Source organism: Calypte anna, chromosome Z (assembly GCF_003957555.1).
Source record: "Calypte anna isolate BGI_N300 chromosome Z, bCalAnn1_v1.p, whole genome shotgun sequence".
NCBI lineage: Eukaryota > Metazoa > Chordata > Aves > Apodiformes > Trochilidae > Calypte > Calypte anna.
The window spans coordinates 57,173,785-57,196,858 of NC_044274.1; the positions used below are offsets into that span (position 1 = coordinate 57,173,785).

General features: G+C 35.7%; 1 protein-coding gene across 1 annotated transcript in view; it reads right to left on the minus strand.

Annotated features, from left to right (window-relative positions):
• SRFBP1 (serum response factor binding protein 1) overlaps window positions 1-23,074 on the minus strand; it is a 71,209-nt gene that overhangs the window by 29,902 nt on the left and 18,233 nt on the right. The window contains exons 2-3 of the mRNA XM_030467964.1: window positions 17,545-17,633; window positions 16,539-16,611 (exon numbers count right to left, since the gene is read on the minus strand). Of these exons, the coding sequence (XP_030323824.1) occupies window positions 16,539-16,611; window positions 17,545-17,633 (162 nt within the window). The remainder of the gene's footprint in view (window positions 1-16,538; window positions 16,612-17,544; window positions 17,634-23,074) is intronic.

Sequence of the window (23,074 nt, forward strand, 5' to 3'; positions counted from 1 at the left end):
CTATGCTAAGACAATTTTAGATGACTCATGAAAAAAAAAAACCAACAAAAATAATGGTTGTAGCAGCGGCCTGTGGAAGCAATTTAGGAGTTCTCATATCTTTAAAGACTAACCATTTCCAACTTTCTTTTGATGACTATTTTCTTTTAATCTTTATCATGCAATTCACTAATTTTCTTCATTTTCCTTCAACGTTGTGTTTCCTTATGAAATCACTCCATATACACCAGCTTTATAACATGATGTTTTCCGTCAAATGGAGAAATTTCTATCAAAAATAAATAACAGAAACAGTGTATATACAAGTAGATAACAGAACAACCATACAAAAAACACCCAATATTTTTTGTGAAATCTCAACTGCACCTTCATCTTTTAAAAAATTATTATAGCTTTCACCCTTGAACAATGTTTGAGGCTACCTTGTCTATAAGTTTCTTACATTTTTCCATGACATTCAGCCTTGTTTTGTTGTTTCCTGTAATTTTTCTAGGTTCCTATAGGAAAACTAAGCAAAACTCAGTTCAGGTCTCCAGCTTTGCTTTTTTTTTTTCCTGTAATTTAATAATTGCATGGCTTTCTTTGACTCTCAGAGTAAAAAATTAGGGGATCATGCAATTACAAGCAAGGTATCTTCAAGCAGTGCACTAAATCAGCCACAGTTCACCTGAAAGTTTTTATGCTTTTCAAAAAGAAACTAAATTAATGATGTGAATGATGTGAAGGCAAGAATTCAAAAAAAATGCAGTACTCTGATTGGTTATACCAAAACGATTATGAAAAATACGAAGATCAAAACCTTTTGTCAGGAACTGTGACCCAAAGATATGTATTTATATGCATGAGTATACATATATATATATATGTGTGTGTGTATATATATACACACACATACACACATAAACTGTACATATGAGAATTTCTACAGATATCTCATTAGTGTACCATGGTAACAAATTCAATGACATGCTGCCTATGTAAAAAACTAAAAACAAACAAAAAATCCACCTCACTAAGCCATATCCTCCTCTCACCCCAGTATTACCAGATGTGAAGTATTACCAGAAGAACTTGGATAAAATTGATAAGCAAAAAAGTTTAGGACAGAAAATTCAAATTAATAAAGTAAAAATCCGGTATCATCTAGGATATAGGAATTAAATGGGATGCAGTATCTGCCTTGGTAATATCATACAGAAAAAAATAATTTTCACTCTAGACGAAGAGTCCATAGCCTTCCTCACTCCTGGAACTTTAATCTTCCACTTGGCTTTAGTGTTTTTTCCTCAATGGAATCCAGGCAATCCAGGTCACTCCATCACTTTTAAATAATATGAAATTCTTTCAGATAGGTCTCAAATTTATCCAACTGTAATTTGATGTTAGATAAACACAAAACACTGTATTTGCTACTTGCTTGTGACTGCACCTCCTACATTAAAGCTTTTCACACCTAAAGATTGGACTTTCATTTTAATGATTTCCTATTTTGTTGACTGTTACAAGAAATACTGAAAACCCATTTATATTCTCTGTCTGAATGATAACATGAAAATGTCTGAATGACACAACTGCACCATTGATTTTACCAGGTGCAAAGAAACTGGTTAGTTAATCATTAAAATGTTTCATTCCAAATTAAAAAAAAAACAACAACAAACTGATACAATAATTAAAATGGAGATAGCAGCACTACTTTGATACTAAAAATTCTGTTGCTGGCAACCCCTAGTGATTTATCTCCAGTCTTTGCATTCATATATTTCTCCTAAAAATAAAGCAAAACCTGAAAGTGTTGGCAAGTAAAAATTTGATTTTTTCCATCAGGAATTTAATCCAGCATTTCAATTCTAAAAAGATCTGCTATTTCCTCCTGCTGCAGCAGACTGACAAAAGACACTTTAAAGAATTTTTCACATTCATGGATGTAAAAATATCATGCCCATTTACCAAGAGTTTCAAACTACTGCTGAAAAGGACTGATGTTTCCAGCTCACGGGTGAGAATCCAGTTTCATTAGAGGTAGGCTGATTCTTAGGGAGTCGTGTTAGGGCCATCCCTGTCCCAGGTCTGAATGTGATTAATGCCAAGAAAATTAAGAAGGTATATGGACTTCCATGTCTCTTGTTCAGAATATTATCACCCTTCCGAAGTCAAGTAACTAGGTATCTCTGTGTTAAAAGCTTTAAAAGCTTTCCTGACTTTTGGGGGTTTTTTTGTTGTTGGTTTTTGGGTTTGGATATTTTTTTTTTTGTTGTTTGGGTTTTGTTTTGTTTTTTGTTTGGTTTTTTGTGTGTGTGGAGGGGGTTTTTGTTTGTTGGTTTTTTTTTTCTTTTTTGTTTGGTTTTGGTTTTTTTTCCCCAGTCATTTGGAAAAAACGAGCACCCACCATTCCTAGAAGTGTCAGATCACTCCCTGGCCCATGTATCCACAACTGTGATTCAGCTGGGGTTCTTGGGTGAATCATGCTTAGGGATCAGGGCAGAGGATGTGCTGGGAAGCTTCAGCACTTCAGCGGTTTACAGGATCCCCCCATATTACACAGAGAAGGGCCTTGCTGTGCCTCCCGACCTGTATTAAATTCATGCTAAATTTAAATAAAATGCAATTAGAAGCATTTATTTATATAATCAAACCAGGCATAGAAACACATATAAAATACTCAGGTAAAAAAATGAAAGCCAATACATATTTAATCAGCTCACACTAAGGTTATGCCTTGCTCAGGTTAACTCGTCATTCTTCCTGACACTCAGAAGTAAGGTAATACTCAGGACTTTCAGTGTTTCTGCATATTTATGCTACAGCCTGCACATTTCAGAAAGAGGAAGTGAGGGAGTCTATTTGTGAGCTATGGTCTTGGTTCCATTAGTGACTGACAGGCATCTCACCAGCCTAAACTCCTGCTTTTTAAATTACAGATTGACAGAAAATTAAGTGATGCAAACATTTAAAGCTTACATAAACACACTGTACACTACTGGGTGCAAACAGAGATCATAAAAGACAGCAATTTATCACTGTGCAGTGTATGTATTTGGGAAGATGGATTCCCAGTCTTTTCATCCAGCATAATGTGATTCGGACAAAGTAAAGACTATATTGAGGCACAAGTGCATTCAAAATTACTATAAATCAGACAAATAAACCAGCATTTACAAATTTATTCTGTTTTCTAAGTGAAAATGACATCCTGTTACAATGAGGGTAGGAATGTCTTTCTGATTAGCAATGCTCTGCATGTGGTGAGAACTTGTTTTCATACTATCAGTCTTATAAATATTTACTATTGTTGGAATAAATATTATTACAGAAATCTGCATATTTTCAATAGTGACATCTTCTTTCAATAAATAACTTCAAGAAGTTAAACTTTTCTTAAGCTTACAGTCAATGTAGTAAGTCTGATAACAAAGTTCAAAGTATGTGATGTGTACAAATTTAACTTTCCACCTAACTTGTTTTACTGTAAATACCTGTGTCATAAAGAACAGACAACTACAGGAAAGCAAAACCACAACAAAGAAAGTTTCCACAGATCATTTTCCTTCTACCAGTCTAGCCAACAAAGCTTTCCCGGCAACCTGAATGGGTAACTCTATCATCAAATACTGAAACCAGAGATTTTATCCAGTAGGAATGACAAAATTTTCTCTCTAATTGCAGACAAATTAAGAGAATTATAATTTTAATACATTCCCCTGCGTCATTAGAGTTTGAGATTATTATTATTATGTCTGACAACAATTATAGTATTTTTCACTTGTCAAATATCTAGATTCTGTCTTGCAAAGAGGAAGGAAAGCATTTCCTGAAGTATATGCTAAAGAAAACTTCATGTATTTTTTAAGGACTTTGCATGTTTCATCGATTGCCTCACACTTTCCAAGGTTTTACAGAACTTAATGTTGTTTTAACTTGCTTTTTGTTTTAATGCATGACCTTTCAAAATAAAAAAATCTTCCTTGAAATCATTAGTTTTCAGTCTTGTTGGAATAGTAACATCTGGGGCAGGAATAATAATATTGAGCAGGTTAAGAAAAAATAGTAAAAGTTAATTCTCATTTTAAAGCAACAAAACCAAAGAAGTCACTAAAGGAAATTTTCAGAATAGAACTTCCCAAAAAATTGAAATCTGTACATCTCACTTCAGATGAATATATGACATCTAATTTTGATGAGAATTAACTATTATTAACCTGTTAAAAATTTTAAAAGTGCTCCAAAATTACAGTTAATCACAGGGAACACAAGAATGTATTTCAAGTGGACCTTGTCTAGCAATTGTTCTAACTACACTGGTGTCAGGTTTTTGCTGGCACCAATCTTAAACATTACTAAATGTCTACAGTATTGCTGTCTCAGTTTAGATCCAAGTGAAATTCAATGTCAACCTGAGAGTTTTCATATACCAAGTTTCACATATAAAATTCTACAGTTTTCTGGTTTTATTGCCTTTAAGAAAATTAGAGCTATTAGAACACTTATCAAACAAAACAACACAATATTCCTATAAACAGTTCTGTCCAAATGATTATCTTCCTCTAGCTAAATATCCTTATTCTGACATGCTGTACAAGCTCTTTTAAAAGCAGAGCATGCAGCTGAGGCAAAGACTATTTATTTATGCAGCTTACTAACAAAACAAAATTAAAAAATCAACTCCCAAAAAGAAGAGTTAACATGGCTAGTTTCTTTAAGCTGTTGTAAAATACCCAAACTTTATTTGGCAAGTATAGGCTGCTCTTTTCTGCCACGTTTATAAACTAATTTAATATTTCAAGAGGTATGCAAGTCAAATGCCAGCAATTACATCAGTCTACTGAGATGAACACTGTGAACTTGGCATTGTACTTAGTGAATTAGATTAAAAGGATTGTTTAATTTTGGAGGTTCCCATTTGACTCAGTAGCCACAATCAGGGAGCAACAGTCACTCTTTTTACCACAGCAAAAAAAACAAAAAAGAAAAAAAAAAAGAAAAAAGTTAGAAAAGTTAGCAAGTCTGCAATATTGTGACAATTTCAGAAATAGAGCATATTATCAAAGTAAGCTACAATTATAAGCATTCAAAAGAAAAGTTAGAAAAAAGGAGAAAGCAAGCTTACTTGCATTATTCACTACAGCAAGCATGATGATGCCAAAAATTATTGTCATCTAAATATTGTTTTATCTTCAAACACCTTTTAGTTCTGAATGTTCATTTGGACATTAGTTCATTTAGTTCATTTGGACTAGTGCAATCTGTAATTTCACTCTGTACTGGCAATTTGTTCCATGCTGCTTTTCTAATATTAAAAACAACCACATGCAATTTCAGGGTTAACGTATTTTCAAGCAGTCCTGTGTTGGCTGGATCCACCTTCGGTTTTGAATTACTATCCCTGGTATTCACAGCCGCTGCCAGCATTGCTGGTTGCCAGATGAACTGTTTTTGTAAAAAAATTAAAGAAAAACAGCACTGCCTGCCAGAAGGGGACGCTATGCACAATTAGCAGAAAGCCACCTCTTGCTCAGTTTAGCATCTTTGCAGATTGAGCCTGCAATATTGCCACCAAAGTGGCCAAAAAAGGGATGTGGTATATTCTCACAATGTTCCCAATGAAGGTGATGACTGACAAATGGGCTCAATAATCCCCAGTCACTTGATTCTGGGCAGAATCAACATATGAAAACAGAAACGAATAATGAAGACAGAAAACCTCAGAAAGATGCAGAAAGGGGCAGAAGAGCATTAATACACAGAGCTGTACTTAAGAGCCTCATTGCTTACAGAGGGCAAAAACCAAAAAAGAGTTCAAAGATCAGACACAGTGGAGAAAGAAATAATTTCATTTTTCCAGTTGCCTTCCCAATATGCACTATCTCCAGGAAAACTACTCTTCCTGCAGTTTTTTCTAAAACTGTCATAGGGCAGAAAAGTTATTTTTGTCCCTTCCCAGAGATGATGAAACTTTGTGCAAGTCAAGCACCTCATTTGCTCAAGGTGAGGGGTAAAGTTGGAAAGAAGAGATCTGGCAACAAAACACAAAAAATACATTTTTTTTGCAGTATATGCAGATTTCCAAATTGGCTGCTATAAGCTCCACAGCCAAATCTTGTTACACAAAGTGCAAAAGAACTATTCAGAACAAATACATGAATTGTGTAATAGTGTAAGCTGCATCAGCAGTTCACCCTCAATCCTGGGAATTTTTATTCTAATTTTGTTAAAACTTCTGTCCATGGTATACCGTATCTCTGATCACCCTTGACACATTTTCACATTTTTATACACTTTTACTAGGGTTTTATTTGTTTGTTTGTTTGTTTGGGTTTAAGATAACTTATGCAGTATATGGTAAAACAACTGATTTAAACAGAAACAGATTGTCTTCTGTCTGAAGAGACAGAATAGAAATAACAACAGGATGAGGTTCAACAAGGTCAAGTGCTGGGAAGCTGAACATGAGCCAGCAGCGTGCTCGGGTGGCCAAGAAGGCCAATGGCATCCTGGCCTGGATCAGGAACAGTGTGGCCAGCAGGCCCAGGGAAGGGATTCTGCCCCTGTACTCAGCCCTGGGGAGGCCACAGCTTGAGTCCTGTGTCCAGTTCTGGGCCCCTCAGGTCAGGAAGGAGATTGAGGTGCTGGAGCAGGTCCAGAGAAGAGCAAGGAGGCTGTGAAGGGATCCAGCACAAGTCCTGTGAGGAAGGGCTGAGGAAGCTGGGGGTGTTCAGTCTGGAGAAGAGGAGGCTCAGGGGAGACCTCATCACTCTCTACAACTCCCTGAAAGATGGTTGGAGCCAGGGGGGCGGTTGGGCTCTTCTCCCAAGTAGCTACCAGTAAGACAGGAGGGCATGGACTTAAGCTCTGTCAGGGGAGGTTTGGGTTGGATATTAGGAAAAAATTATTTAAAGGAAGGGTGATCAGGCATTGGAATGGGCTGCCCAGGGAAGTTGTGTATTCTCCATCCCTGGAGGTTTTTAAGAAGGGACTGTGGCACTCAGTGTCTGGGAACCACAGTGCTCATGGATTAAGGGTTGGATCTCAGAGGTCCTTTCCAACCCCAATGATTCTGTGATTCTGTGAATACAGTATTTTCACACAGGTATCTCTGGTAACTCCAATGTCTACTTTCTCACTGGTAAACAGCCAATTTTGATTCAGGGAAAAGTTGGAAACGTAATTCTCACCACTACGACATGAACTACTTCGCATTTCTCACTACTGCATTTATTTAGTAATTACTGTCCTGTTACCTGGTTTTTGTGATACTATTCTGCACTGTCACAGTCTTCACTATCCTGAACTTTTGGATTATTAAGATCCCCCATTCAATCTTTTTTCTGAATAATTTCCAGCACCAATCCTCACAGAGCTCCACTTCTAGCTTTCCAACACTATGAAAGGTAAGCATATATTCCTCTCTTCCAGTTATTCTGTTTAACTCTGATTGAAAAAAGAAAATTCATATCCATGAACAGATTTTTTTTTTAATATAAACAAACAAAAACCTAGAAGTCCCATAAAAAACAACAAAGGCTTTGGTGAAATCTGGACAAGGGCTTTTTCCAAATTTAAAACTATATAGACTTGATTAGCATGATCCACTGTATGTATTATGTATTCCTTCAAAGAACTCCCACTGATTTGCAAAGCATTACTTTTATCTCCTAATGGTAAGATTATTCGGCCTCATCCTCTTCATACATATGTTCACTAAATCCACACAGCACTGAAGTCATATTTATATTACTATTACATTCTAAGAACAGACATTTTTTTTTTTCTTTCTGTAAGCAGGAGGCAAGCATGAGAGAAGTAAGATTTTACACACACAAGCATCAAATGAAGTAAGGAGTCATAGTAGCTGCAGTCACCATTCTGAATTAATTAGCTCCCAAGTGACTAGAAATATATTTACCATAGGTCTCCAGTTCTGCCTCTCCCCCTCCCAGCCCATCCAATTAGAAAAAATACGAATAAAACCTTTACTATGTTATTCAAGAATAATTCCTTTTACAGCTGTGAAGAACAAAACACCTAATTCCTATTCAGAAACTTCTTGAGAAAAGTGCCAAAAAACCCACAACTGATTAAGGATATTGAGACAGATTAATACTGATCAATCTTACTAAGTGGATTCACTACTTATTGGAGATATCCTTCTTAGCTTCTCCAGAATAAATTAGGTACAAAGACTAGCTAGTATACAGCAAGAAATTAACTGCCTTAGACATCTCAGAAGGATGATCTTGTTTGGCAGCTATGAGAACACCCTCAGCATGAGATGTTCAAAATGTAAAGAAAAGGTATGCAGTGCTTATAGAAACACTCTTTTTTTTAATATCAGGTTCACATGAATTATGGAGAAGGCTGACAAAGAGGCCCAAGTTGGTGCACTATGGTAAAACATATGTTGTAATGTTGAAAGAAATCAACAACAACAACAACAAATCCTGTGTTTGGAACATATAGAAATCTTTTGAAAACAAGCAAGGAAATATGTTGACAATTCTGTCTTTAATTGGAATAATAATAATAATAATAATAGTTTTTTGGCTTGCCGTCACTGTTCAATTTTCAAATAAATTAAAACATATGGGTTGCATTAATTTGTTTTTTGTACTACTGCAAGGGCTGCCTCTTTATTAAAATAAACAAAAAATAGAGAGAATTCAGAAAGGATACTCTGCAAGCCGTATTTTTTAAAAAGTGAAGATAGCCTGTTTTGCATTCTTACAAAAAAGAAAATATAGTAAAATTCATAATAAAGACTCAAGGAAAAAGCTTCATCTGCAAGCCATATTTTTTCAATATTTACCTGAAGCTGTCTCAAATCCAACAAAAAGCTGCATTTGTGATGTTTTCACTTTGTAACTAAGAACTTAGTGTGTATGAAAAAGAGCACATAACTGCACCTATTTAATTATCTTGTCAATTATAAACTTTTGAAAATGAAGCTGGTGATATTTTTACTGACTTTTATATTTAAAAAATGCAGCCTATGCTTTTTATGCAATCCAAAGCAGTATTTGTTATAAAAAAATCATTACTTGTTATCATAATGAAATAAAAAAGTAGGAATGACTATTGGTTGTATTCTGATTCCAAAATAGAACTGTACGAGATTCCGCTCCAAATATTTTTCTCTCAGGTTTTTTTAAAGCTGTAAGTACTTTTTAATGTCTGTTTTCTAAAAAGAAATTTATCTTATTATTCAGATTTCTCATTCTGACATTCTTAGACTTGCTCACTTAGGTAATTTTGACCCCACAGAGGAGCATACAGGAGACAGACTTGGGAAAGCATTTATATTAAATATAGGATTTGTTGTCCTAGCATAAATATAAATGGAAGTCTTGGTGAAAATACTATGAATTGCTATGAAGACTATGAACAGTCAATGAGTATACCAACCTGCCTTCTCACTGTTTTAAAAACTGTGTCAGAAAAAGGTGGCACGTAGGAATACTCAAGAAAAGTGAGTATACTGAGGAGAAGTTTTCTGTAGGCATTCGAGGCATTCCTCCCTCATTCTTATTGAAGAATACCAACAGCCAAGCCTCAGACCTCGTAAACACTGAGCAAGGCATCCGCACAGACATTCATTCAGTTACCACTTCTGTACACTTTTACTCAACCCCAGCTATGACGATTAAAACATTTGTGTTTTGATTCAAATAGCTGTGATAATTTTCTTCTCAGGATAAGCACATGTACATATTGGTAGACAGGAATAAGTGAAATTTCCACTAAGTAAATTCCATTTGGAAGCAACATCATTACTGTCTTGACTGGAGAGCAATTACAGACAACAGCACTTGCTCCAGGAATAATTGTATTTGCTCAGACTCCCTTATTTCTCTGTGGAAGTGTAACAACGTCTTGGCTCATTATTTCAATATTAATGTAATGATTTTCATTTCAGAAACAGAAGGAAAGAATATTTTTCAAGAATCAGTTCACTATCAAAAAGTCTTAATACTTCTGAAACAAAATGCTCATGAATACTGAGGAATTTTGTGATACAAGATCACAGAAGAGGTAATAAATGGAACTTCATGACCAGAAAAGGTAAGAGGCATTAATGAGCATATCCAGCCACCTGTAACAAGTGTGATACATGAGCTGAAGAAAAAGCATTCCCTAAAAGTGAAAGAGACCAAACCCTGGTCTGGAAGTTACAACAACTAACCATTTTCTCCTCTAATTCAATGCCCGAGATGCTTTAAGATTCTTACAGAAAGGATGATAAAACACTGTGCCACAATCAATTAAATACAGAAATACATGATGCTTTCTTCCTCACCTCCAGACATGAGACATAGATTGTCATACAAGTACCTTGCCATTTTTGCATGGAAAACTTACTAAGAGCTTGTTAGACCTGTTTCAAACAGGTCTATTAATGGTACTACCAATTCAACAATACAAACTAGCACAGTTTGTATTATTATACAAACTTGGTCAGAATATCCGTAAGTTTCTCAATAGCGGTAATAAATTGCACTGTCCACACAAGTAGAGGTACAGTACAGCTCCACACAGAGTATTCTCAAACACTTGGTCTAGCTGCCTAGCACTAGTGACGTAAAGTACTATGTCTATAGGATTCTTAACACCTCCAGGGATGCTTACTCTACCACCTGCCTGGTCAGCCTGTTAGAGCACGTGACTACTCTCTCAGTAAAGAAATTCTTCCTAATATCCAGTATAAACCCCTCCTGGTGCAACTTCAGGCCATTTCCTCTAGTCATATAGTTATTTAGTTGAGAGAACAGGCCAACACTACCTCCCTACAACCTTCGTTCAGACCTCCTAAACATTTAAAAAAATATGTAGAGATGGCACTTAGGGACATGGTTTAGTGGTGGACTTTGCAGTGTTATGTATACAATTTGATTCAACGATCTTAAGGGTCTTTCCCAACCTAAATGATTCTATGATTCTACTACCCGTTTCTCTTCATGCAGTGTGTAGCAGATACTTATTGTCCATGTTGACCTGACTAGTAATGCTGTCCTTTATGCTCTCAACTGGTTTGTTTTCCAGCCCAAGGCAGAATTCCACGAATTCTTGCTGCTGTGATGCAACTTTCCCCTCCCTGTCTACACAGTCCTAGTTTGGATATAAGATTACAGCAAGTTGCATCACAGGACTTTGCTAAAGTCAAGGTATATTGTATGTGCTGCCTCCTTCCTGCCCACATAGTCATTTAATCACAGAAAGTTATCAGGTCAGTCAGGTACAATTCCCCCTTGGTAAATCCATTCTGGCTTTTTGTAGTCATTTTCCTGTTCCTCCTGTTCCTGGAAGTAGCTTCCAGAAACACTTGCTTCATAACCATCCCAGAGACTGAGACTGACCAGCCTATATTTGCTCAGGTCCTCCTTCCTGAAGTTAAGCATGATGCTTGCCTATTTCCAAACATCAGTAACCTTTTTTTTTTTTTCTATTGTGACCTTCCAAAACTTATGAAAGTTAGATGACTTCCTTTTAGTGTTTTGACTTGGGAACACAATTTATGCATGCCCTCTTCTTCTGTATTTTGTTAGGTGCTCTTTATCCTGTGTTTCCTACTTGGATGTGCTTTATCATTAGACAATTGGATATACCCATTAAATGAATATTCAGGGTTCATGTAACAAATGTCATCTGCTTTACTCAGACATACATTACCTAGATGAGCCACATAATGCCACTGACCAAGTATAAAGTGCTGTTGAAAACACCAGTAGTGAAATTTGGTGTTTCCTAAAAGTGCCACACTTCTTGCACACGTATGCCTGAGTAATGCACACAAGAATCTCACCACCACTCAGAGCACCAAGTTCCTGCCTTACTGCATGGAAATGCATCATCCATAAATATGAAGTCAGGCACTCACCAAAGCAAGGATCTGCACTGCTCCATTGAGGGAGGACTCAATGACTTTGAGTTCCACCACTCTTTCCTTCACTAAAAATCTCTATAAGTGCCACCTGGTCCAAACCATTGTGAAAGCTGGACAACCCTGCCTCTATATTCTCTTGAGAAGAATCAAGGACCATTCCTAAGCTGAGTAGAGTTTAAGAGCTTCCCACTACCCTTTCAAAAATCTTTAAGGTCTATCAAGCTCCTTAGGCTGACCTGCTCCAAAATCATCAGTTACCCAGGCCAGAGCAAAAGCCCTTTCTCATCCTTAACAGTACTACTTTCGTGAAACTGGATGGTTTTTCTTCCAAAGCCAACAACTGTAAGAACATCCTTCAGACTGAAGCTCTACCTTTAAAAAACTATTTAACTTTCAAAAGCTTGACAATAATACTGGAGTTCATACTTAATGTAATTTCTGTTCATAAAATAGAAATAAAATATACAGTTTATAATATTTATTTTCTTATAAATAATATAAAATACACAGCTAAAATATACAGTTGAGAGAAAATATTTTAAAGAATTATTTTTTCCATTATCTTCTGTTCTAAACTTGTTATTTTGCAACAAATACTGTGTTTTAACTGTATTAAACAAAAAATACTATATTGACTTATCTGTTTCTGCAGTGGTAACTTCCATGATGGAGAAACTGCTGCTCATTCCCAACAACTGGCAGACATTTTCCCTTCAAGCACTGCAAACAGCCTGACTTCCATATCACACCAATGGTCACCCTCTAAACATAGTATTGCTATAGCAACAGCTACCATAATACCAAGGTTTTATGTTGTTAAAGACAACACAAGTTAAGTTAAAGGCAAAAGCTACTCCTAAACACACAGTAAAACAACTAAATAAAGATTCATTGAGACCTAATTTTGGCCAAGAAATTTTAAACAGTTCAAGATAAGCTAAACATTGCTAAGAAACTGCTGTACTAGGTAGGTGTCAGTTATTTTTGTGTAAAGAAAGATTTTAGAATATCATAGCTTTCTAAATGGGGTAAGATGTACTCTGCAATGGATAATTAATGCATTTTGACAGATTTACAGAATTGAAGAATTGTCACAGTTGGAAAAGATCTCTAGGATCACCACATGCAACTGTCAACATCCTCCTGACTCCCAAATAAAATATATATATCAGTATCTTTATCACTCACTAGAGCATGTTCTGAAGGGCCTCACCTACATGTTTTTTAAATAATTTGATATTTGATACTTGATATTTGATTCCATCACCTCCCTGGGCAGGCGTTCCAATGCCTAACTAGTCTCTCAGTAAAGAATTTCTTCTTAATACATAGCCTAAACCTCCCCTGGTGCAACTTGTGGCCATGTCCTCTAGTCCTAATAATTACTCACTTGAGAGAAGAGGCCAGCACCCGCCTCCTTACAACCTCCTTCCAGGCAGCTGTAGAGGGCAAAGAGGACTGCTTTCAGCCTTCTCTTCTCCAAACTAAACATTCCCAATTCCCTCAACCTCTCCTCATGGGGCTTGTTCTCCAGCCCCTTCACCAGCTTGGTTGCCTTTCTCTGAACTTGTTTCAGTGGCTCAATTCATTCAGAAAATTTCTTTAAGTACATAGCATTTTATTTTTTTAAGAAGTAGCATCATAGCAGAAAGACTAGAGAGGATTGTAGTGTCCTCTTTTCCCAACTTTTATTTGTTAAGTAAATATGTTACACAGTTTAGGCAAAACAAAATCTGAAGAACTCAAAAAGTAGTGTACTCTTCTATTAGCTTTGAGAACTCCTGCAAACAATTAACCCAGTTCCTGCATCCACATAGCTGCAATTTTTAACTTCTATAATTTCCCACAATGTTTACTTCTAATTGTTGTGCTTGAGACATTATTAATTAATTGCCAAATATCTGGCAATTAAGCCACTTTAAAAATCCTTTTCTAACAATGAAAACATATGAAATCAAAAATTAAATGTTATTGCAATAACAATACATGGTATTTGCAATATCAAATAACAAAGAGCTTAATACAGCCAAGCACCAACACTTCTGATATTTTCAATATATGCACAACTATGCATATGTGAATATGTATAGGATACAAAAAAAATTAGACACGGGCACTATTTAACCTGAAAAGTGAGCATTTAATTATGACCTACTCCAGGGAAACAGTCTATTTACAGTTAAATAATGTCTGCAGTGTCTGCTACCTAAGTGTCCTACCTAAGACAGGAAAAAAGCATACCCAAGAGTTAGAGATAAGACAAGAGTTATCAAATAACAGCAAGTATTTTCTTCCTATAATATCAGGCTGTAATTAGTAAAGAGCTACACTTGAAAGATAAGATCTTGTAGCGGGAAGTTCTCATTTGTTTCATTCAAAGGGCTAGCAGCTCTCAAAAGTCCTCTAATAACACAGACTATCATGCAACCGATTTTTGCTTGGTTGATTTTGTTTTGTCACAATCTGGATAAAGACATAAGTCATCTTATGCCGTGGCAGCAGCCATATTGAAAGAATGTGCTGACCAAAAGTGCCCAAGTACATGAGCTAGTATAAAGGGTTTGTTGATTTACAGACAGCTGAATGCAGAAATGTTATTCTTAAGAATTCACTCCTACTGAGATTGCAGCCCCTCGAGATTTTTTGTCTGACAGAAACCTAATCACATTAAACACATTAAAATTAGGCAGACATATTATATGGAAAATAATCAATTTACAATAAGGACCGCTTACCAATTCACCTTATTAACCATTTCAATTCTGTTCATACTTTCCTTAATCTTCTAAAATTCTGGTTATTCATGTGATCCTATTATCAGTAACTTAAGGTTGCTAGGAGTGACTTTTCACCAATGTAAAAACTCCCACTATCATAAACGGTATCAATGATTTCTGAGAAAACTTTCTTGAGATGCTTCCATACTGAACAGGAATATTTCTAAGTCAATTCTAAAAAGCTCTCAGTGTGGAAATCAATAGTGGCAAGAAATATGTAAATAATTAGTGCCTTTTAGGCTGTGATTTGTAAGAAATAGGAATTTTTCTCTCCTCTAAGAAACAAATGCACTATAAAGCTAGAGAATGTCTATTTGCACATTTTTTAAGACCAAAAAAAAAACCAAAAAAACCCAAGAGAATCAACCTTTATACTAGAAAAAATTTATGTAAGGGTTCCCTTTTTTTTTAACAATGAAGGCCACTCAGAGCACAATTTCAGATAACTCAGAGTGTTTAGTGGCCTGAGAAGTGGGAGATCTTTTTCCCTTTCTCAACTGCTCACTTTAAAGCTTCATCCCTTTCTATAAACTATTTCAAAGCAAAATTTGTTTGCCTTCTGCTCTCCAGATTACAAATCTATCCTGTCTTGACAATAGCTCTTGAAGTTAACACAAGTCTTGCACTCATTAACACTAAGTGAAGAAACCACCTTAATGTGCTTGGCCAATACAGTCCTGAGTGCAGGAAGCATTTAAGATGTCTGCATGAGCCAATCACGGAAGGAAAAGGACAATGGTGGACCAAGTGAACACTTCCAGATGTGTGCAGTAGGGAACTTGGAGTGAAATTCTCACAGAAGCCCCATAAACCATGGGCCTATTAGCTCAGTGCTGCACTACACCTCTTCTGGGTTTCCAGAATCCTCATCAGGCTCACATAGACAGGAAAGTTCATCATTAAAAAAATAAGAGTAATCACAAAGTTTAAGACTGATAGCATGCCAGAAAAGCAGAATACCTCAATATGATTGTCGTGTTGCTTGACCAGTGGTTTACCCTTTAATACAGTGCTATCCATCTTTCCCCTCTTTACTGATTTGTGAAGACATGTTTTATAAATACCTTGACAGTAAACTATGATTCTACCTGATGTGTCTGGCACAAAGCACATCTAAATGGGTCAACTAAGCCTTTCCAGCTACCATGTCTTTTTGCAGTGTGATTTAATAACTACAGTCATCAAGGAAAACAAAAAAAACCCCAGTAATTTTATGTGTAAACAGTTTCTGTGGCCTATACAGGACTCTTGTTCAGTCATTATGACTGGAATTTGTACATGATTTCAACACACACAATTTTAAGCAGTAATGGTTAAAACTGAGGTATTATCAGTACAAAACATTATGAAGCTTCAAAATTCCTGAGCCATATGCTGCTGTGTCATAACATAGAAGATAAAAAAACTGTATAAATTGACAGCAAGACTGAAGATAAAAAAAGGTCTGACTCAAGCATTACCAGTCCCTTGCAGCTAAAATTTCAATCTGTTGTGAGGCTGAATGTAAAAGACAAGTATCATCATGCTTAAAGCTAACAGAAGTGACAGTGAGGATACTGTATTGTGAGGAACACAAACTGTCTTCCCTGTTCTTAAAGACCTGTGAACTTCACTTTTGTTCTTTAACTGTTTCAGTAGCGTATGTCATGGGACAATTAGTTTTTAAACAAATTCATGTCTAGTCTGGAAAACTTATAAAATTGTCTTAACACCCTGACAGATGCAGCAAACAAATTTTCCCACTGTCTTTCAGTAATGATCAAGTTGACTCTAGAAACTTTTCTGTTAAGTTTCAATAATGCAGTCCCAGAAAACAGGCAAACATCTTTTATGTTATTAAAATTAATTGCCCCAAATATTTTTTAAATATCAAAACACAATGTTACCTTCATAGCATGGATTTCTTCTATTAATCTCTCAACTCGTTTTTGGTTCTTCAATTTCAGCTCTTGTGAACCCCTGCAAATGAAGTTTGTCTTTATTAAATAACTTGATTTTTGTTAACTTCATCTCCCCATCTATTAAAACCAAGTAGCAAAATAAAAATACCACAAGAGTGAGCATAAACACACTCCCCTGTATTTAAACAAACATTTTAGCCAAGAGTTGAAAATAATCTAATGCTTTCACTGTTCCAAGCAGAGCGAAAAAACCCAGTGATTTACCAGAATAAGACAAATATTATGTTATTAGAAAATAGTAACTATAACGATACATGAGACACTGATATCTCAAATACAACTACACTTTAAGTTCATATTATTTAAATATAAAATATAATTGTGCTTGCTTCCAATTTTGCACAATTTGCTAAAATTGTGGGAGAAGAGTATGTTCAATTTACACCTTGAATACTGTAACAGATGTGTTTTATACTGTGCCCAGTAGGGCACATAAGTTATTTTTGGACCAGCTACCTTTAAAAATAAAATTTATAAAACATTGTGCTGTTTGCTTAAATATTAATACTAATTACTAAAAATCAAGTATGACTTTTATATCTGTGCAAACTAAGCGATATTTCTTCTACTGAACCTTCTAGACAACTGTAGTGACAAAAAGTTGCACAACTTACATTAAACACAAGATCAGGTCTGACACCATTAAAAGTACAATAAAACATTCTCTAAATGATTTGGATTAGCTTCCAATACACTAAAGTCCTTTAAAAAAATGTTATCCAAATTATACTTTATGAAACTGCATTTTAGTTAGCACTTTCAGTCTATCCTAAGGTGATGCAAAAATAAGACAAGTAGATTTTATTCATAATAGTGCATTAAGTTTCAAACATAACACATGATTCTCTCACTTCTCTATTCTTGGGATAACAATTAAGATACTGCCCCCTTTATAAGCACGCAAACAAGAACACTGATACTTAAAACTGACTTTTTCAACTTTAACTTCCCGATGTGTCTGGTTAGTCTGCGAATAGCCAGGACTTTGGCCTTCTTCACATCTTTTCTCATCTTCACAACCTGTCAGAAATATAGAATATATTATATAGGATGCTTTCCTTGATTAGTTTCCATATACAATACACTTATTACATTGTCTTAAATTTTATACATTAGTTGTAGAAAAAAAACAATTTTTGAAAACAGAATGCATTCTCCTGCCAACCAAATCCCAATTCAAATTAATTCAGATTTCACTTAAAGTCAAACTGTTTCTATAAACATCAGAGGAAGAACAAGTGAAAGTCTAAAAATGTGTCTGAGGTCTATACATAAGACAAGACATTCCTAACTAGTCATACTTTAGTTTTATTCCTAGAGCTAGACTAAGCTCAAGATTTGAAAAGACTCACCTTTTACCTTCACTTTGTTTATTCTGTCCCAGTGAATCAACACCAGTACTTTACCATTAGCACATAATCTGTTGAAGCATTTTTATTATGAAATATTTTTAAAGATTAAGGAAAGACTTCCAAAATAAACATTACTTATAGCAGAGGAGAATTTGAGATATGAAAATTGTTTTATGTATTTGAATTGATTTTTATGATGAGAATAAAATCAAGGTGATTTCCAAGTCATTACATTCTCTTTTAAATTCCTATCAAACCCAGCAGCCCGTTCCCAAACTATTTTTCAAAAGAGAGAACATTAAAGAAAACCTGACAATTAAGTTTTTGTCTTATTTCTTGCCCCAGAATAAAATAAGCAGAATTCTAATTATAATTACACAGATAGTACAGACAAATCTTTGGAATCTTTTGCCATTAAACTTCCTCGTGAGCAGTCCAAGGCCTAGACACTGACTTGCCAATTATTCACACTCTGGAGGTACAGGAAGTTGATAGTAACTTAAAACCTTGCTTTCTGCAACTCTAAAAAACCTCTTTACTTATTAAGTTGTATCTTACTATCACTAATGAGATTTTGGGTTTTAACAACTAGACCTAGAAAATACAAAATATAAAGCAAACAAAAAAAAATCAGTCTTCCTGACAAAAAAAAAAAAATTCTCTTTAATTTGTGCAGTGGGATAAGTGTCAAAATAAGCTGGTACCTTCTTTACAGAAGACTTGCATTTTATTTTCTGATTTCTCAGAGGATATCATCAAATGATTGCTTGACAATGTCTGCACCATCAAGCCAGTTACATCAGGAATATTAGTGTTATGAACCTGAATTAAGCTTGACCAACTAAGAGAAAAAAACCCAAAACTTTTAAAAGTCACAGAGGGAAATCTGACCCTTATAATGGGAAACCTGGCTAGCATAAATGCCCTGTGTAGAGATCATAAAGATGAGATGATACAATTTGTTTAAAAAACACAAAAAAATACCCTCATATTTTACACACCTGAGTATGTTTGTTACTTGGTTACCAATACAAGCAAGCAGTTAAGGGCTGAGCTGTGCTCAGCAGTGGCCCTGCCTGAAGGCTGGACAGTCAGAGCAAAGCAGTTTCTAGAGAGGGGCACATGCTGATTGCTGGCCACACTTCCACCAGGGCAGAGGGGGAATGTGTGGCACAGGGATTCCTTGAGGAGTAAGGGAGGGGAATTGCACTAGGGTGGCGTTACTGGCAATTGCACAGAGAGAAGGGAAAAGGCAAAGAAGGTTTTTGGGACAAGAATGGTTGACTTAATATTGGTCTTCTGTTCAAAAAAAGTGTGTACAGCAAAGCTGTATCTGTACCTAAGATATCCTGCTGACAGTAACTGTGCACAGAGGGTTACCTACAAGCCTTTTTACTTCAGCCAACAGCAGCAATCGCATGCCAAAAACCACCTGTAGCAAGTTTTTGCTGGAGAGCAGCAGAACTGCTCAAGCCTCCATGCACTAAAGAAGATCCTTAACAATACCATTTGCCCTCTGAGCCTGCAAACCATTTCTTTTTATAACATATTGAGTGGAATTATCACAGCTCCCTATATTCCATCTTCTAGGTGTAATAAAGAAAATAAAACACCTTCTGGATTAATACTTCCTACATACAACATATGCTCAAAGAGTCTGGCACTTCAGATGCAAACTGGGTATGATTTTTTTTCTGTCTCAAAAATATTTTGTAATGTATTTTTAATAGAACTACCAATGCAGATACAGCATGTTTCTGGGAGCTATGAGAGCCAAAATCCAGCCTTCCCTGCTGCCAGTCAATAAAGGCTGGACAGACACATTACAGCAAGAATGAAGAAAGGTATTCATTCTTTGGCAGACTAGGAATTTCAGTTTATGTAGTCCACAGTCACTTCTTTCACACGGGACAGTATGCATCAACTGTGTTCTTGGAAGTACTTTTAAAGTTCTCAAGAAAGCACTCGGGTCTTTGGGACAGAAATGAAAAAAGTTTTTCTTTAGATTTACAGTGTGCCTGAAAAAATAGAACTTGGACCACCAGGGTGGCTCCTAGGAGCCACTATTTGCTCCTTGTGTTACAAAGTGAGACAGGCAACTTCATAATGAATGAAAGTAAATAAATAAAACCCAAATAATAAACAAAAACACAAAAAACAAACAAAAAAACCCCACCAAAAACCCTAAACAAGCAACCAAAACCTGTAGTAGATTTTGAAAAAAAAAAAAATAGTAATAAACATTTACTCATAATAAGTAGAACAGTATTTTTTAAAAAATAAGTTCAGAAAAAAACCCACCAAAAAAGTCTTGGGACTCGAATTTAGAAAGGCTGCAGTATAAGCCAGGGTCAGATTTACCAATGTCTTTAACAATAGGATTTTTTATCTACCCAGAGGTGGCAGTAAGTGCAAACGAATAATTACAACCACAGGCAAACCTCAAAGCAAACCATTCCTTCTATCAATAGCAACACATTCTATGATTCCTAGAAATCCAGGAAGCCTGCAATTCTAGGTGAAAATAACCACTCCAAGGATTCTTTGAAATAAATAACAAGAGGTGCTTTCCTTTGTTGAAGGCACCTCTTTATTCTGTAGGAAAACATTAACTACAAGGCAATTAAGCCATTATCATTTATTAATAATAACATATTTCTGTTTATTCATGATTAGTACACATTTTTTAATATAAATTCTTTTATAGTAAGTAAGAATAGGTAAGAATACCACCACACATTAATGAGAGGGATTATAACAGGAATTGCTGCCTTCAGTGCAATGTACACTTAACTGATAATGGCAATAGCTCCTGGTACTCACTGCTAGTACAGGCAGCAAACGGCAATACAGGCATACAACCAAGAGAGCCCTGACTTGGATGTATGGGTACACTTGGCATGGTGCAAAGGAACAAGAAAGTAAATGTCAAACCAACAATCTGATTTCCAGCAAACAAGTGTGCTTTTTAAACATGTCACTAGAGCTATATTTAACCCAGAATTTATTTACAGCTGAGGAAGGGAGAAAACAACAGCTTCATCCACTTTGCCCTAAAATTTGAGGTTGCTTTTGCCTCTGAAGGGTGCATAAACATTCCCAGAGATTTATCCTGTTGCATGCTAGTTCAATCAAGCCCTTCAGAACCCTCAGCATATCCAACCCCTTCTCTTTCTCTAATAAATAATAAAGGTGGCGAAACTGACACAGATCCCAAGATTTCCTCCTAGGTTGTTTTTTGGGGGGCTTTTTTAATTTGTTTTTTTCCCCAAGAAAATAGTTTTGTTTGAATACTGATATTTTAGTAGTAGTTACAAAGAACTTTAATTTTAACTAACAAAAATTTTGGAAGGTCTGAATTATACCTGAATATGTGCTGGTCTTAAAGAAAGGGCTTCTGATCACCTGCATTATCCCTTTTAAATTAATGGGGCATGGTTACTATAGATAACACAAGACAAAACATGTAGTAGAACAGAAAGTTATTTTAAGAGCCTCCCATAAGCTGTTGCAAAAATTCTTTTATGAAAAGAAACTTTCAAGTTTCCTGGAGAGAAACCTAATATATTTTTAGATGAAAGAACCAAAGAAGTGTCTGGTTTAGCATCCAGAAACCTAAATCACTACAGAACAGTCTCCATATTGGTAATGGCAATAAAACAACACCAAACAATGAGGACAAAATTACATTTATGGCAGAACATTACATTTAGACTCACAAGACTAGTGAAAAGATACTTGCCTTCATATTTTTAAGACAACAGCAACAAAGTTCTCAAAGGAACACTATATTACAATAAAGTGTTATACTTGGCTACTTCTGAAACTCATTTTGGGGTCCCTGCAGGCAACATGCCTCCAAACTAGGCTAGTGCTCAGCCAATTAGAAAAAAATGCTGGGAAGTGTGACTAAAAGATTTCTATCTGTAAAAGATGTATCAAGAAGGGTACAAACCTATTCTTAACTACAACACTTGACCAAAAAACCAAAACAAAACAAAAGCCAAAAAACAAAACTGTTTGTCAAAAATTATTATTTCATTGAATTAAGAGGAAAAAAATCACCAGTAACATGTTTCTGCCCATAATATGTTATAATATACTCTATTCAAAAGCACTGAAATACAGGAAGCACTTTGTTCCAATAGGAACTGTTTTCATATTACCATATACAAAAGCATTGTACATGAGAATACTTGAAAGACCCAGAATGTCTTAAATTGTTGTTAATTCAAAGTTAATAAAAGCTTACTTATGCAGTCAGTACCAGCTCTGCAAAATTCATGAAAGCAAATAAACCCATGACCATGCCTTTTTCCTCTGTGCATAAAGCACATACCTTTGTTCTTCCTGGGCTTCAGCCTATTAAGTGTTGAACATCTTGGTCCTGACCCAATAATGCACTTAAATTATTAAACAGCCAGTGCTAGATGGACTGGAGGTTCTCCATTCACTTCTGCTTTATGCCAGTACACAGTCTGGTCCTAGTACTTGTTCAAGTAACCAGAAAAAACAGAAAAGACACAGAAGACAAATCATTCTGTTCTCCTCAATGAAGGACACTGCACCTAGCCCTCATCCAATTAAGAAACTACAGTGTTCTGAAATATCCATTTAATTACACAAGCACACACCCATTACACAGAGGCCTTTCATCTCTCCCCCAGTAAAGTCTATCCTATACCTAGACTGTCTTAAAGCTCCAGATACAATTGGAAAAAAACTTCATTTACAGTTTGATGGTATCATTACTAAACAATGTTATGCAATTTTACATAGGCAAGTCCAAATCCACTTCGTAATATAATGTCTTTTCTATCTTCTGTATCGCCTTATGCCTGGAAAAAACACAGGGCAGTTCTGAGATTGCTCTTCTGCTACAGTTTCTTCCAGTGCTCTCCAGAATAACAGACTTTATCTGACATGAATGTCACACCTGGGAGTGGAATGAGAATGAGAAAACACTAAGAACCTATCTCGTAAATTTTGTCTCAAGAAACAATCTGTTTTAAACCTGATCATCTTGCTGTCAACAAATTACCACATACCCATACAAATCCTGTCTAGTGAATGAACAATGGTGATAAACAATCATAAGTAAAACATATC